Source organism: Saprolegnia parasitica (assembly GCF_000151545.1).
Source record: "Saprolegnia parasitica CBS 223.65 unplaced genomic scaffold supercont2.60, whole genome shotgun sequence".
Classification (NCBI taxonomy): domain Eukaryota; phylum Oomycota; class Saprolegniomycetes; order Saprolegniales; family Saprolegniaceae; genus Saprolegnia; species Saprolegnia parasitica.
Genome location: NW_012156454.1, coordinates 190,999 through 204,611, shown reverse-complemented (window position 1 = coordinate 204,611; position 13,613 = coordinate 190,999). Strand labels below are relative to the sequence as shown.

The 13,613-nt window shown below is 59.9% G+C and overlaps 5 protein-coding genes across 5 annotated transcripts; 1 reads left to right on the top strand and 4 right to left on the bottom strand.

Moving 5' to 3' along the window:
- Positions 1-221: 221 nt before the first annotated feature.
- Positions 222-3,437, bottom strand: SPRG_20892 (hypothetical protein; the record flags this gene model as incomplete). The annotated part of the gene is made up of 5 exons (XM_012350026.1): positions 222-255; positions 277-485; positions 552-780; positions 806-1,852; positions 1,903-3,437. The coding sequence occupies 5 exons, from the start codon at positions 3,435-3,437 to the stop codon at positions 222-224; spliced, it is 3,054 nt and encodes a 1,017-aa protein (XP_012205416.1).
- A 2,962-nt stretch (positions 3,438-6,399) lies between these two features.
- On the top strand, positions 6,400-6,561 carry SPRG_10079 (hypothetical protein; the record flags this gene model as incomplete). Its single annotated transcript, XM_012350008.1, is given in 2 exon segments — positions 6,400-6,438; positions 6,448-6,561. Coding segments are annotated over 2 exon segments (153 nt in total).
- Positions 6,562-6,655: 94 nt separating this feature from the next.
- Positions 6,656-9,758, bottom strand: SPRG_10078 (hypothetical protein). The gene is made up of 8 exons (XM_012350007.1): positions 7,842-9,758; positions 7,661-7,794; positions 7,470-7,611; positions 7,358-7,420; positions 7,212-7,305; positions 7,021-7,163; positions 6,785-6,966; positions 6,656-6,734 (listed from the first exon to the last, which is right to left on the bottom strand). The coding sequence occupies exons 1-8, from the start codon at positions 9,735-9,737 to the stop codon at positions 6,692-6,694; spliced, it is 2,697 nt and encodes an 898-aa protein (XP_012205397.1). The 5' UTR covers positions 9,738-9,758; the 3' UTR covers positions 6,656-6,691.
- A 503-nt stretch (positions 9,759-10,261) lies between these two features.
- SPRG_10077 (hypothetical protein) lies at positions 10,262-11,149 on the bottom strand (the record flags this gene model as incomplete). The annotated part of the gene is made up of 5 exons (XM_012350006.1): positions 10,262-10,639; positions 10,693-10,764; positions 10,817-10,843; positions 10,895-10,981; positions 11,039-11,149. 5 exons carry the CDS (start codon positions 11,147-11,149, stop codon positions 10,289-10,291), a joined length of 648 nt encoding a protein of 215 aa, XP_012205396.1. The 3' UTR covers positions 10,262-10,288.
- Positions 11,150-12,011: 862 nt separating this feature from the next.
- On the bottom strand, positions 12,012-12,521 carry SPRG_10076 (hypothetical protein; the record flags this gene model as incomplete). The annotated part of the gene is made up of 2 exons (XM_012350005.1): positions 12,012-12,095; positions 12,120-12,521. The coding sequence occupies 2 exons, from the start codon at positions 12,519-12,521 to the stop codon at positions 12,012-12,014; spliced, it is 486 nt and encodes a 161-aa protein (XP_012205395.1).
- Between the last annotated feature and the right edge of the window lie 1,092 nt (positions 12,522-13,613).

The following is a 13,613-nucleotide window of genomic DNA, read 5'->3' as shown; positions in this document are numbered from 1 at the left end:
ACGTCTGGCACTTGCCGCAGCCCATTTCAATGTTCTCGCTCGAGCAGAGCATTTCGAGGCACTCCTACATCCACCGTAGTGCCCTTTCTCACGCTCGATTCGACCAGCAGCATCCATACCTCGAGCGAGTTGGAGGGCCGGGTCGAGTGGTGCACGGGGGACGTCGAGGCCTCGGGCGTCGTTGCCGCCTTTTCCTGAACGATGCCGCGCCGGCAAGACATCTACACAATCGATACTTTATAGACGATGAACGAGCTAGGACATGCGCGGTCGCACCGTCGTGTCCAGTCGATGGCCAGCATCGTGGCGGCTGTGGGTTCGAGGCGCGTCGTCCCATCGCTCGGGTCCAGAACACATCCGAGGCAGTGGGATGTCCACGGACAAATCGCGCACGAGAGACCATCCGGCTTGAGCACCTGCCGCAATGTAAAGCCGTACGACGCCGTCGTCGGCGGCGACGGAATTGCAAACTCCATGCTTGGAGCCTTAGACAAAACCGGGGTTTCCTACACGACAATACAGCATCCTTCCGATCGACAAGAAATGACTACCAGCGCGAGGCCATTGGCCGCCGGCGTCATGGCAAAATGCGTGTGTAGCCACGCGTAGAGCTCGGCACTCGTCTTGGCCATGGGCACCAAGAGCGGGTGGCCAAACAAATGCACGCGGAACGGCCGTCGAAAGTAGAACGGGACGATGCGCTGGTACCGGTGCACCGCTTGGAGCCACAGCGTCGGCAGCGGCTCGTCGGGCACGGGGGACGCCAAAAACATGCAGTTGCTCGAGCGAAAGCTCGGCGATCGACGACGTTGGCTTGAGCACGTGGGCGAGGCGATGGGCGCCCATGACGACGGCCACCTTGTGCTCGGCGGCCGCCGACTCGGGAAAGAGACTGTCGAGCTCCTTAAGCACATCCGTGATCGTCCCGTTCGTGGGTACTCGGACTTGCACGGCGACACGGGCCGGCGACGACGACCGCCGGTACTGCAGTTGGAGCCACCGGAACGGCTCGGGCGGCAGCGGCACCTGCAGAAACGAGCACGGTTCGAATCGGTTCGACGTCGCGTGGCAGCTCGCACACTCGAGCGCCGACTTGAACTGACCCGTGAAGAGGGCCGTGATAATCGAAGGGTCGCGCAGCACATGGGCCGTCCACCACTCGGACGCAACATCTGCGTCCGGTCGGTCGTTGCTGTCGGGGAGGGCAATGTAGGGCTTGGACGTGCCGGCGCCGGCGACCGGCCGACACAAGTCTTCGTTGAGCCCCGAGAGCAGCACGGAGAGAAACTCGTGCGCGTCGTGCTGGAGGTTGCCCGCGAACGATGCGTAGACCTTGCCCATGCAAAACTTGAGCCGCTGCGGCGCGATCGGACGCGTTTTGTTGCGACTGGACGTTGCGAGCGCCGCGAGCACCTTGGCGAGTTCGCCGTACGTGGCGGCAAGCACGCCCTTCATGCCCATGGGATTCGTCGTGTTGAGGTCGTAGAGGTACTCGTCCGACGCGAAAAACTCTTGCAGGAGCGGTGTGTGGAAGAGGCACTGCAGTACCGAGTTCATATAGCACGTATTCCCGAGGTTGCTCAGGCCGACCACGGGCGTCGACGGGCGCAGCGTCACGGCTGCCGTCGGTGACGGCGTCAGTAGCGCGGCACACTGCACGAGAAGCTCCACGTGGCCTTTGGTCGCGACGTCGCCGAGACGCGCGCCTGCTGGTAGACTCGTGGCGTCGTCCGACTTTTGCGGTCGCCAGAGCACGCTCAACGGCGTCGACGGGGCTAAGTTGTAGTGGGCCCGCAGCAACACCGGGAGCCGGGCAATCGACGTTGTCTGGCTCAATCGCACCAGTGACGGACTACACAGCACAAATCTCAAACCACCGACACTATCAACTGAAGATGCTACGTGGTTTTCGCATCTTGCAGCACGAGCGACACGGTGAGGGGCTCGGTTTCGAGGCGAATCTCGGCGTCCCCGTCCACTCGGCACGTCAGTCGCACGACGGTCGACGTCGGTGTCGATGGCGGAAACCAATGGTTGACGAGGTGCCACACGCTTGGGTTCACAAAGACGCCACTCTCGCTCGGCACCAATGGCCCCATCTGCGTGTCGCACTGGACAAAGCGCTGCCACCACGTCGCGTCGATCCCAAACCAGAGACCACCATCGATGTGCGGGCTTCCATCCGGCTGCTTTCGGAGCGCTTTCGCCAACGGCACGCGGTGGAGATGCCCGTCCTTCATGCTCGTCGCGAGGCGGCCATGGACCTCGTCGAGGAGCTGCTGCCATAGCCAGAGCACGACGGGATAGTCTTGGAGCCATGTAAAGTACTCTTCGAACGCGACGGGTGGCGACTCTTTCTCCAAGTACGAAAGCACTTCGTCGTAGAGCGAAGTCGCATTCGCGCTCACAAGGACAAAGGGATCCAGGACCACGTCGACGTCCAGATGGCTCGTGCACAGAAAGTCGGCGAGCTGCGACGTGATCTGGGTCTTGTTGCGGTCGACAAAGACGTCAAAAAGTGCACCGAGCGCCTCCATGACGGTCGCCCGGTGGATGCACACGAGCCGCGTGAGCCACTCGCGCAGCGTCCGGTCCCCGCCGGCACCCACGGCCGTGACCACGGCGCGATCAATGTGCATCGCAAACGCGTCGGCGACCGTCGAGTCGGGCACGAGGTCGTGCAGTGCAAACTCTTGCCGCAGCTGCTGGCACGTGGCGCGGAAGGCGATGGCGTCCGAGTCAAACCAGTTGGGCAAGGTGTATAGCGCGAGCGTCGTGGCAGCCGACGGCGGCAGCACGAGGGACGTCGAGCGCGTCGAGCGCGGCGCCGGCGACGACGCGGGCACGTCGACAATCTCGTCGAAGACAAAGGCGTTGGCGAGCGCCGGGATCCACTCGAGGAGCGCAACCTTCTCGGCCTTGAGGTTGGCCATGCGCGTCCGGAACGGTTCGAGCTTGAGCTTCTCTTGCTTCTGGAAGAGCTCGGCTTCAAACATGACGGCGGTCCAGACCTTGCCGTTCGGCCCGATGGCCGCGACGTTGGGCGTCGTCATGGTCCAGAGGAGGAAGGCGCGCACGTCGCCTTTGCCGATCGCGCCTGACTCGGTCGAGTCGAGGACGCGGAAGAGCAGTTTGAGGCGCTCGCGCATCGAGCCCGTCTTGAGAACCGCGATGGCCGAGATGAACTCCTTGTACTTGAGGTGCCCCGTCACGTCGAGGTTGATGCTGTTGAAGAAGCGCTCCGCGAGCGGGATCGGCATGCTCGGCAGCACCTCGCGCAAGACGCTATGGACAAAGACGAGCCGCGTCATGTGCCCGTGGCCCGACGCCCGCGTGAAGGCCTGCTTGGCGCGCCGCGTCTCGACCTCGCCGAGCCGGCTCTCGGCGGCCGACGCCTTGATGATCGGCTCCGGCAGCCCCAGCAGCGACTGCCACATCTCTCGTTTGGAATCGATACTGGGCCGCTTCGCCGAACTTTGTTTCAATTCGACCAATCACAAAACGGCATGTACGCCAGTCGCCAATGAAAATGCAGTACAGTCCATGGCCGAGTGTGCACCAATCCTCGCGTGGCAGCTTCAGGTCGTCGTACGCGACGCTCGCCAAGTGCGAGCGCGAGGCGGCTGCGAGGGCCCCGAGGCAGCGATCGAGCTACCATGCAACCAGTGCTTCGTGGACGACCCACATAAGCTCAAAGCATCGCTGTGGCGCGCGGCGACTGTTGGACAACGTCGGTAGCGTGGCATGGCCAGGCTAAGGTCAGCGTCCAGGCATGCGTCTGGTAGGAGAGAGATATCTTCGACTATGCGAATGCATTCGTACAGCAATGGACGCAAGCTAAGGCGAAGCGGCGGCTAGGCCGTAAGCCACTCGGCGCGTCGACAGCTATTGGAAGTTCGCGGTGATTGTGGCACGGGATCATCTGGCTCTCTTCGCCGCCATGTGTCCTGTCTGGTCCATGTACCGAATCTGGTCGTGAGATTCAACACCAAGGGGCCAACTTGCTATCGGTTGCCGCAAGACCTTGCTCAACTTTACAACGACCACTCGAACGCTCTAGCTACATGGCGAGACGACCCCGACCTTTCTCGACAAGTACGCGCACCGACAAGGCCGGGGCAGCCTCTGTCAGCTCAAGAAGGTAGAGGTACACACTCATGCATGGACATGAAGTGATTCTGTTTTTGCAACTCTCCTAGTTGAGCGTTGAAGGGTTAAGCGAGGTTGCACAATAGTGTAACCGGATGGATGGATGACGTGGCGCCCTCACTCGTCAGTCTGCAGCCGATCTTGGGCAAGCTCGCATTCGACATCGTTGCTTGCACGCAGCAGTCGTTTTCATTCTCTTTCTCGGAGCGACCTGAGTAGCTCATTATGTACTCTACAGTGGCTGCTCGCTCAACGTGATCGCTTCCGGTACGGCCCCATGTTGCATAATAGTACACAAGAAGCGACATCGCCTTGGTAAAAGCATCGTAAAGCGACAGGGGCGCTGTAAAAGCATGGGAGCGATGCGCTTTTGTACTACAACCATGCAGGTTTTGAACCGCAGCCACTTTCATTTCGATTCCCAACGAGCACCACGACAACACCATGCACCGCTTCAACGCCAACCACCTCCAAGACGTCGCCGCCGCGCGCGCTGCGGCCGCCGACGCCAAGTTCCAAGCCGAATTCCCGCATCTCCACCGCGGCGAGATGCGTCGCCAGGCCAAGTCTGCTCTCGCTGAGCCCACGCGTGCCCCGGTCCCGAAGCGTGTCGTACCTGCCAAGCCAACGACCGCACCGGTTGCAGCCAAGCGTTCAACCACGAAAGCACCCGTCAAGCCGACGCTTCCGGCCAAGCCAGTGCCTCCTCAAGCAGCACGCGTGCCGACGGTCCTCGCACCTACCACAAGAACACGCACGGTCAAGCCGTCATCGTCGGCGCCGCAGCCCTCTCCAGCGTTCATCAAGCCCACTCGCTCTCCAGAGGCACCCGTTCGCTCCGTAGCACCACCAAGCGAACCCTCTGCTGCGGTAGCGATCGTTGCCTGCAGCTGCAAGTCGGTGATCGTTGCTCTCGAAGACGAAAACAGCCGTCTCAAAGAAGAGCTTCGGGTTGCGCAAATGGCTCTGGTCGAGTATGCAAGCAAGGTGCAGCATCTCGAAGCTGCTTCGCGCGCACATGACGCCACGTCACTGGCTTCGCCCAGCCGCGAAGACATTGTTCTCAACTCGGCATCGACAACGACGACCCCAACAGACGCTCCATGTGTCCTCCCGGTAGCCGACGTGGAGCCATGCAGCAGTGCAGCCACGTCGACGCTGTCGTCAGAGGAGGTCGTTCCAAAACCCTTGTCCGCGGTATCACGGTCGCCGACACAAGGCGATGATGCGAGCCACGCCGGCCTTGCCAACCTCGGCAACACATGCTACATGAATGCCATTCTGCAGTGCCTTGCACACACGCCGGCACTCGTCGACGCGCTCCTGTCACAGCAGAGCGAGTCCACCACAGCTCGAGCCCTCACACGCGTGGTATCGGGCATCCTTGCCAACGACGCTGCCTCGTACTGCAGCGACCAAAGAGCCTTGGTGCCACCGTTCCACTCGGCCTCGAAGCAGCAAGATGCGAGCGAGTATCTCTCGTGGCTCGTCTCGGATCTCCAAGTCGCTTCCACGATCCCCGAAGATGTTTTCGGCTCGTACTGGACAGCGACGAGCACCTGTCCCCACTGCGGCCTCGAGTCCGAGGCGTCGGATGCCTACCGGGACATTTCATTGATCGCGGAAGAGACGACGTCGGTCGCGGCTGGTCTCGCGAACTTCGCGACCAAAACGCTCCAGCGGACATGCGACCGCTGCCATATCTTTGGCGCGTCCGAGCAGCACTGGACGGTGCTCCTCGCGCCGCCTGTGCTCGTCCTCACTCTCAGCGCGACCAGCTACAACATCAAGGACACCAGTCGTCATGTGGTTGTGGACGAGATGCTGGCGCTGGGTGCAGTGCACTACCGCCTGGTTGGTCTCGTCGGTCATCGCGGGTCCTCGGCCCTCAGTGGCCACTACGTCGCGTACGTGCGCCGGTCCAACGACTGGCTGTGTATGAACGACGCCCTCGTCTCGGTCGTGCCATCTCGCATCGTCTTGGCCCAACGCGCCTACGTCCTCTTCTACGAACGCATGGCCGACGACTCTTGAGCCCAGAAATTCGACCAAGTTCAGATCGCACCTCCACATTGCGTCATGGACGAATAGCGTCCATTCGCAACGTAGTACAATGGCTAGTTGGACGAAGAACGTCCATTTTAAGATAACTAAGAAGCCGAAATACTATACTACATTCCAGAGGTATCCAATATCGAGAGACTTGAACTTGGCATCTCGCCGCCTGTCGACATTTGCCGAATCCTCTTCATGGCGTCGCAGCCACCACCAATCCCGCTGGACGACGCAGTCCGCCAGGTCCAGACCTTCTGGAGCAACGTCTCCGAAACCTACACGGACATGGCCAACCAGCGCATGACGATCCAGGGCTACAAGCATGATCGTTTTGTTGCCAAGGACCTGGTCCCTTGAAACGAGTGGCCCCAAATGCAGTCTTTCAACTTGAAACAATCTCGTGACGCGCTCGTCGTTGACGGAAACATGTCGTCGCGCATGTGGTCAATAGTGTCCATCGGTAAATATACATATATTCATAAAGAAATCAACTAACATACCCGTTCGAGTGGTACTGGTACCGGTCGTACCTAGAGAACAGAACCCATGTCTCTTTTGTGTTGTCAAAGACGCAACGTACAGACGGGTGCGCAGACTGTTGCAGCTCTGGTCGGCCAGTCGCTGAGCGTGGAGCCGAACATCGCTATCGGACGCGCCCACACAGAGGCGATCTTGTAGCCGGCGGAGGAGCAGCAGGACGTTTTGCCCCACAAAGCACGGAAACGGCGACTTTCGGGCTGTCATGCTCACAAGCGCCAAGATCTACAGCAGCAAGACCCATCTCACATCATTGCCACTTCAAATCCCACACGGTACGCGAGACGCGTGGTGCTGGAGGGCCAAAAGACCGTCGCCGAGGAGCCGCAGAAAACGCTGGTAGCCCGGGCTTTCCTTGCCGCCCATGGTGAGCACCATTTCTTCCGTGAGCTTGAACGGCGCTCGCTCAAAGCTAAAACGACCTGGTCCCAGACACAAAATAAGCTAGTGCAATGGACAATATGTCGTACCGCCCGGAGCAATTCCAAACGCAAAGCCGAAATCAATGTGCAGAATTGTGCCGTCCACGTGCAGCATGACGTTGCCGTTGTGGCGATCCTTGATCTATCGCAGCAGGCAATAGCATGAGACTCGTCCAAACGACGCAGGCGGGCACTTGTAGAATGTAGCAAAAGAGACTGTACGCGGCCATGGACCGAATAAAGTTATCTCGGGCCACCTACCACATCCAGTCAGCCACCAACCAACCCACTGAGAAAGGCACGCACCGCCAGCCGCTCGCGGGTCGGGTACCGCGCCGCAAAGATGGCGTCGAGAGACACTCCTGGATGACGCTTCTTGACGTCCGAGACCGAGTCGGCGTCCAGCAAGACTTGCATGAGCCCGCAGTCGTCGCCGCAGCAGAGAATGCTAGCGCATCATCACTCTTACCAAATGATTGCATCCTCCCGACACGTACGTGTACGGGCGCAGCAAGAGCTCCGTCTCGCGAAAGCACTCGAGAAAGATGTGCAAAAGCTGCATGATAAACACTTCTTGACGCATGTCGTCAAAGCTCTTGGCAATGACCGGCACAAGGTCCCACCCCAGTTCCTATGTTCACAGATCTGCATCCACCGCGCTACCATCAAAGGGTGTACCGAGCGGTGGAGGCTCTGCGCTTGGAGCCGCGTGCGCTTCTCCTGAAACGACTCTGTCGCGGCTGGGTTGGCCTCTGCCACCACCACCATCATCGTCTTGCTGTTGTTGCAGCTGCTATCGTTGTCATCCTCGCCTTCTAGGAGCTTGAGGGCGACCGGACAGTCCGACACAAACGACCGATCAACGCCAATGCAGTCTTCACTCGGACGGGGCGTGCTTCGGCTGTGGCTGCGACCGGCGACCGACAATCGACGGTCGCGCCCGAGGTCCGCGTCCAGAAATGCATCCAGGAGGTACGATGTCGGCGCTGCGTCATTCACCGGGTCGGATCGATGACGCGCCGTCGTTGTCTCGGAGACCGCGATCGTCTCAAAGAAGACCATTGTCGGCGCCCGGGCTTTCGTCGAGAACACGGTGCCTTCCGTGGGCACGATGCTTCGGACGCGCTTCTGCGTGTCGTCGTGCACGGAGAGCGGCAGGCTCAGCCGCGAAAGCACGTGTGGGAGATGCGCCTTCCGGTCTTTGCCGGAATTGAACTGGCGCTTGAAGTTTTGCGACGCGACGACGAGCGACTGGACGAGGTGCACCGTGTCGCTAAACACGTCCAATGCATCAGCCGCGTCATTCTCGGGTGGCATCTCGGCGAGGACGTCGTCGAGGTCGGCAAAAAACGCCTCGTCGTCGTCGCCCGGCAGAACGAGCATGCGGCGGAGATCCGGCACCGGCTCGGACGCTATCGGGCTCGATGCATCGGGAAAGGGTGGCAGGAACCGGTTGGCGTCGAGGTGGGTCGCCACGGCAGCAACATCGGAAAGTGTCAGAGCTCCGAGCCACGCGCCAAAGACGGAACTGGACCGAGAGTGCAATCGCAGCGCCTGCGTCGTATGCAGCAACTGGTCGAGCAGCTGCATCGCGTCGTGGTCGGACGTCGTCGGCCCAAGCACGAGACTCGCCATCTCGGTCGTCGACGCCGTCGCATTTAGCCCCACGTACACACCGTAAAACTGCATGAGCGACGCTCCAAAGCTGGCGTCGTCGTCGTGAGCCTTGGCGCCGTCCGTGCGCGCGGCGACTGCGTCCCAATGCGTCCGAAGCGCCAGTACCGTGGATCGGCGCCCGACACTGGCGAGGAAGAGCACGTAGAAGAGCTGCATGGCCATCGACTGGCACGACGCGAGGTGGGCAAAGCCCCAGTGCAGAATCTGCGGCCAGTACATCCCGAGATGCGCCACGTCCGACTCGGCGACGACCGCCAGTTGCGCGAGCGTCGAGACAAAGAGGAACGGCGACGTCGAGTACGTGTAGAGCCCCGCGACGAGGCTGCAGACGTCGATGGCACCGCCATCCATGTACGCCTGCAAGTCGTAGTACGCAGCCTTGTCCTTGGCCCCGAGCCGGCTCCAATGGCGCGTCTCCTTGAAGAGTCCCAACGGGTCGTTCGCCTGCAGTGCGAGTAGGTTGTGCCAGTCGCGGAAGCGTGCGAGGATCGCATCGGCGCTGGCTGTGCGCTGCGACAGCGATGTCTCGACGATTGCTGGACTCGGCGTCGCGCGCTTCTCGAGGACGAGCTGGAGCGCGAGAAGCCACGCGTCGCGGTCGGCCGCGGACTTGGTCGTGGCCGTCACGAGCTGCCCGGATGGCGTCGAGAGGAAGAAGCGCTCGTTGAGAAAGTCCTTGTCGTCGGCGAACGCGAGCTGGCAGTCGAGGACGCGGACGTCCTGCCCGGGCGCCGCCCATGTGAGCGCGCCCGACCGGCGCAGCCAGCAGCACACGCTGCCATGCGACGGCGCAGTCTCATCGTCGAACGAGAGCACAAGGTGTCCCTTGTACACGTACGCAGCGTCGCCCGTCTCGATGCTTCCGGGGACGGTCTCGACCGACGACGAGGCTACCATCTCTGCCTCCGCCAAAAGAAGGATGATAGTCGAGGCAAAGTTGCCACATTCATTTCCTCGAGCATACAAATGTCAAGTACCGTGTCTTGGCACACGCAACCGACGCTGCCACCGCCATGCCACCTGCGAGGGTCGTGACATCCTGTCGGCGTACTAGCTATGCAAATTCGAGCAGCAGTAGTGTCTACGCTTGCTTGATGCGATGCGGCGGCCAATCCGCCATGCGCCACATCCCGCCTGCCACCGCCACGACGTGGCACCCGCTGGTCCCACCTGCGACACGACATAGCGACCTTCGACGCTGGTTGCTGTAGCAAGGACCTTGATCGAGGGCATGAGGACCACATGAGAGCGATCGAGATGCGACCGACCTGCTGCTTCTTGTCGCCTCGTGCATGGATGCGAGCGAGTGATTTTGAGGTCATTTGAGAAGCGACTGCGATGCTAGAACATCGAGACACAGCGCGACGAAGAGGGACTTGTCATCGTAGTTGGTAGTCGAGACACTTGAACAATGGAGGTCAGGAGGCAGTAGTACAGTATGTTGGACGTTAGTGTCTAATCGCGGTGCGACCGAGACGACTTCTTGCTCGATTTTCTTTGCGGCGCTTGTGCTTGGATGATTTTTTCGATGATTTCTTCTTTGACGATTTCTTCTTCGACTCTTTGGACTGCTTCGCGCGCGGACTACGGCTGCGGCTTCGACCCTTGGGGCTGCGGCTGCGGCTCCGCGTTTTTGGGCTGCGGCTACGACTGCGAGTCTTGGGGCTGCGACTGCGCCGCTTCGACGCGCGACTTGGGCTCACACTCACACTGCGCCGACGTCGGCGGCGGCCGCGGTCACTCTCGCTTTCGCTCTCGGACGACGAGGACGAGTCGTCGTCGCTGCTGCTCTCGGCCGCCTACGCGAGTTGCAGGCTCGTCCCATTCCATATCCATGGACGCGTGCATCTACCAGCTTCTTTTGGTTGGCGCTTTGGTCGAGAAAGTTCATGCACTGAAAGGTCAAATGGCCCATGGCGCCGCACTAGGTCATGGGTCGATGAGAGGCGAGCGCGGAATGCGGCGACGTGTAGTACCTTCTTGCACGAGCCACGTGTGTCGTTCTACAAGGCAGCAACGTGAGGCATGGCCCAGCGACTAGAAGCAGGACGTACCGCCTTGTTGGAGAGCTTGGCGAGCGCCATGAAGCCCTTGGCGCGCTCGATCGAGGACGCGGACTGGCCTGGGTCCTGGCCTTCGCCCTAGTTGTAGGATCGTGGCCATGAGGCGGCTGCGAGGAAGGCTCGAGGGCGACGTACATCGGCCGCGTACGGGTCATATCCGATCGTGTTCTTCCAGATGCCCGTCATCTTGAGTGTGTCGCTGCTCGACATGATGTTGTTGTGCGGCATGCGTCCACGGTGCCCCATGCTTCCGTGCGTGGTTGCGGTGGTGCAAGGGCAAAGTGGAATGGAGTAGTTTTGGCCAATGGCTTTTCGGCAATCGATTCAAATACATATATCAAGGTACTTTGAGTCGCCCTTGCATCGACGTTGGCCAATCCACAGCGTGGAATTGGTCAAAAAGCAACCAATCACGGCGACGAAAGCCCACAGCTCTGGCGCGCTTTCGTTAAGAGGCGTTGCCGTCGGTCGGTTGGGAATTGAGCTGACCCGAGCTTAGTTGAGGCCCTCAACTAGAAAGCTGCTCAAAACCAACGTCAAGTGTAGGGCGTGGTGCGCATCGTCCCGTTCAAATCCAACACAGTGGCAGGGACAACTCGACGACCAAGCGCTAAAGATCGCCTAGATCGTGTCGCTGCGTCCATGCACCGATGGCTCATGTGCTTGATTGTCCACCGTCTTGCAGTACCGGATACGTACAGCGATAGTGCCACCCCATTCTGTTAGCATCATGATTTGAAGTGGAGCTCGGGCGAGTTGGATCCGGCCCACATCCATCCTCGTACCGGTACAGCGCCGCAAGCTACGTGAATCCAGTCACACGCGAGCAAAGAGAATGAAACTCAATTGAGAACGACGATGAGGGTATGAGCGACAGGGTAGCTATCGGAACGATATCAGCCAGATGCAACACCAGTATTGCCGTGGAGGCCTTCGCCGTCGGTATCGTCAGTAGTACGTTGGAAGCAGTCGTCGCATCATTGCTTGGAGAATTTTGCAAGCAGGGTTTCGTTGGGCTCTCTAGGACTCAAATCTCGGTACAAAAGAATACATTGATTTGAAGGTTGAATTCGGTGTCAATTTGGTTATTACTAAAGGGAAAAACATCTTACGCCATGCGGACAGAGTCGCCGGCCTTCACCGCCATCTCGCGCGTGTAGGTTGCAATGCTATCCGCAGTGCCGCGGAGGACCTTGTCGCCGTCTTGGTTGATGACGGTCGTGCTGCCGCCGTATTTGTGATCGGGATCGCCGAGCTTGATGATGTCTTGGATTCGCAAGCCCTTGCGGGCATCTTGGGCCGACGGCACCGGCAAGATCCAGCTGACGACGTGCTCGGCGAGAAACTTGGTATTACGGACGGCGGACGGTGCGGTCGGTGCAAGTCCGAGCAAGGACACTACCCCGGCACCGATGGCCACCAGCGGGAGGCAGCAGGACATGACGCAGTTGATCGCGTTGTGGCAGATTTCTCGGGGCCGCGACCCATGCGGGACGCGCAGTGGGTACGGGTCGCCCACGATGACCCGGTTGGTCACCGTGTCGACCAGATACAAAAAAACATCGCCATCGTAGGCGTCCGGGATCGGCTCGAGCATATCGACCGGGATTTCGACCATGTCGGCCGTCAAAATGCAATGGGACAGAAAAATGGCAGGTAGCTCGGCCTCGTGCTGCTGGACCTACGTAGCGTATTTCTATTTTGCGTACGATGTATCGCAATAAAAAACGTACCGCTTGCATGGCTTTCACCGTCGCCACGCGCTCGCTCGTCACGTGCTGCGCCACAGCGACCTGCCCACGACGCAGCTCGGTTTGGCCAGCAAGAATTTCCGTTGCTTGCGCGTCGATCTACGTAGCGTACTAGTGAGTTGCGTACGTATTGTCGCAATGTAAAACGTACCGCTTCCATCGTGCTTGACTCGACTCGGGCCAAGGCGGCTTGGCTAGCATGGAGTCGGTTTTGTACACGGCCAAGTTCGGCCGCGTGGGCAGCTCCTTGGGATTGGATTAAGGCGACGAGTTCGGCCTTGAGGTCGGCGAGATCCTTCTTGTCGGTCTTCGCCTTCTTGGTCGGTCGTGGCCTACGCATACATCGTCGGCTGGGACCTAGTTTCGTTTCGAGAGAGAACGTACATGTACGTCGTAGGCTCGACGGCGGCGCGGCGCTTCTTGGTGGCCTTTTTTTCGGGCTCCTTGGACCTGCAGCGCCTGTGAGCCTGCGCCATTCGAGGGGGATGATCCGTACGCCGCGGCCGCAAGCGCTCGTTGGTAGGCTCGCTCGTAGCGCTCCTTGAACCGCCGGTCGACGGCCTCGATGACGGCGTCAATGGTGTCTCCGTGGGCGGGCCGTCGTCCGCGTGCGTGTCGAGGCGTAGACGCTCGCGTCGAGCCGTAGGATGGAGGTTCGTCGGCCGGGCCTGAGGTATATTTATTTTTGAGATTTGGGAGAACATGTTAACTGTAGGGAAACACTGCGGGAAAGGACGCATACGAGGGGCAGAGGCGAAGCAGAAACTACGGCTAATGTATGAGCAACAGATATCATCCCGAAGGTATTCAAGTTGGCGGAGCGTAGGGTTGCTATCTTTTGTATGATTATGGCTGAGTGTCTCCTCTCTAGCAGCGAGATTGCGGACTAAGCATGGATACACATGAACACCCTCCTATGGAACCTTCATAGCACCTATTCGTGGAGCTTGAGGTCTAGA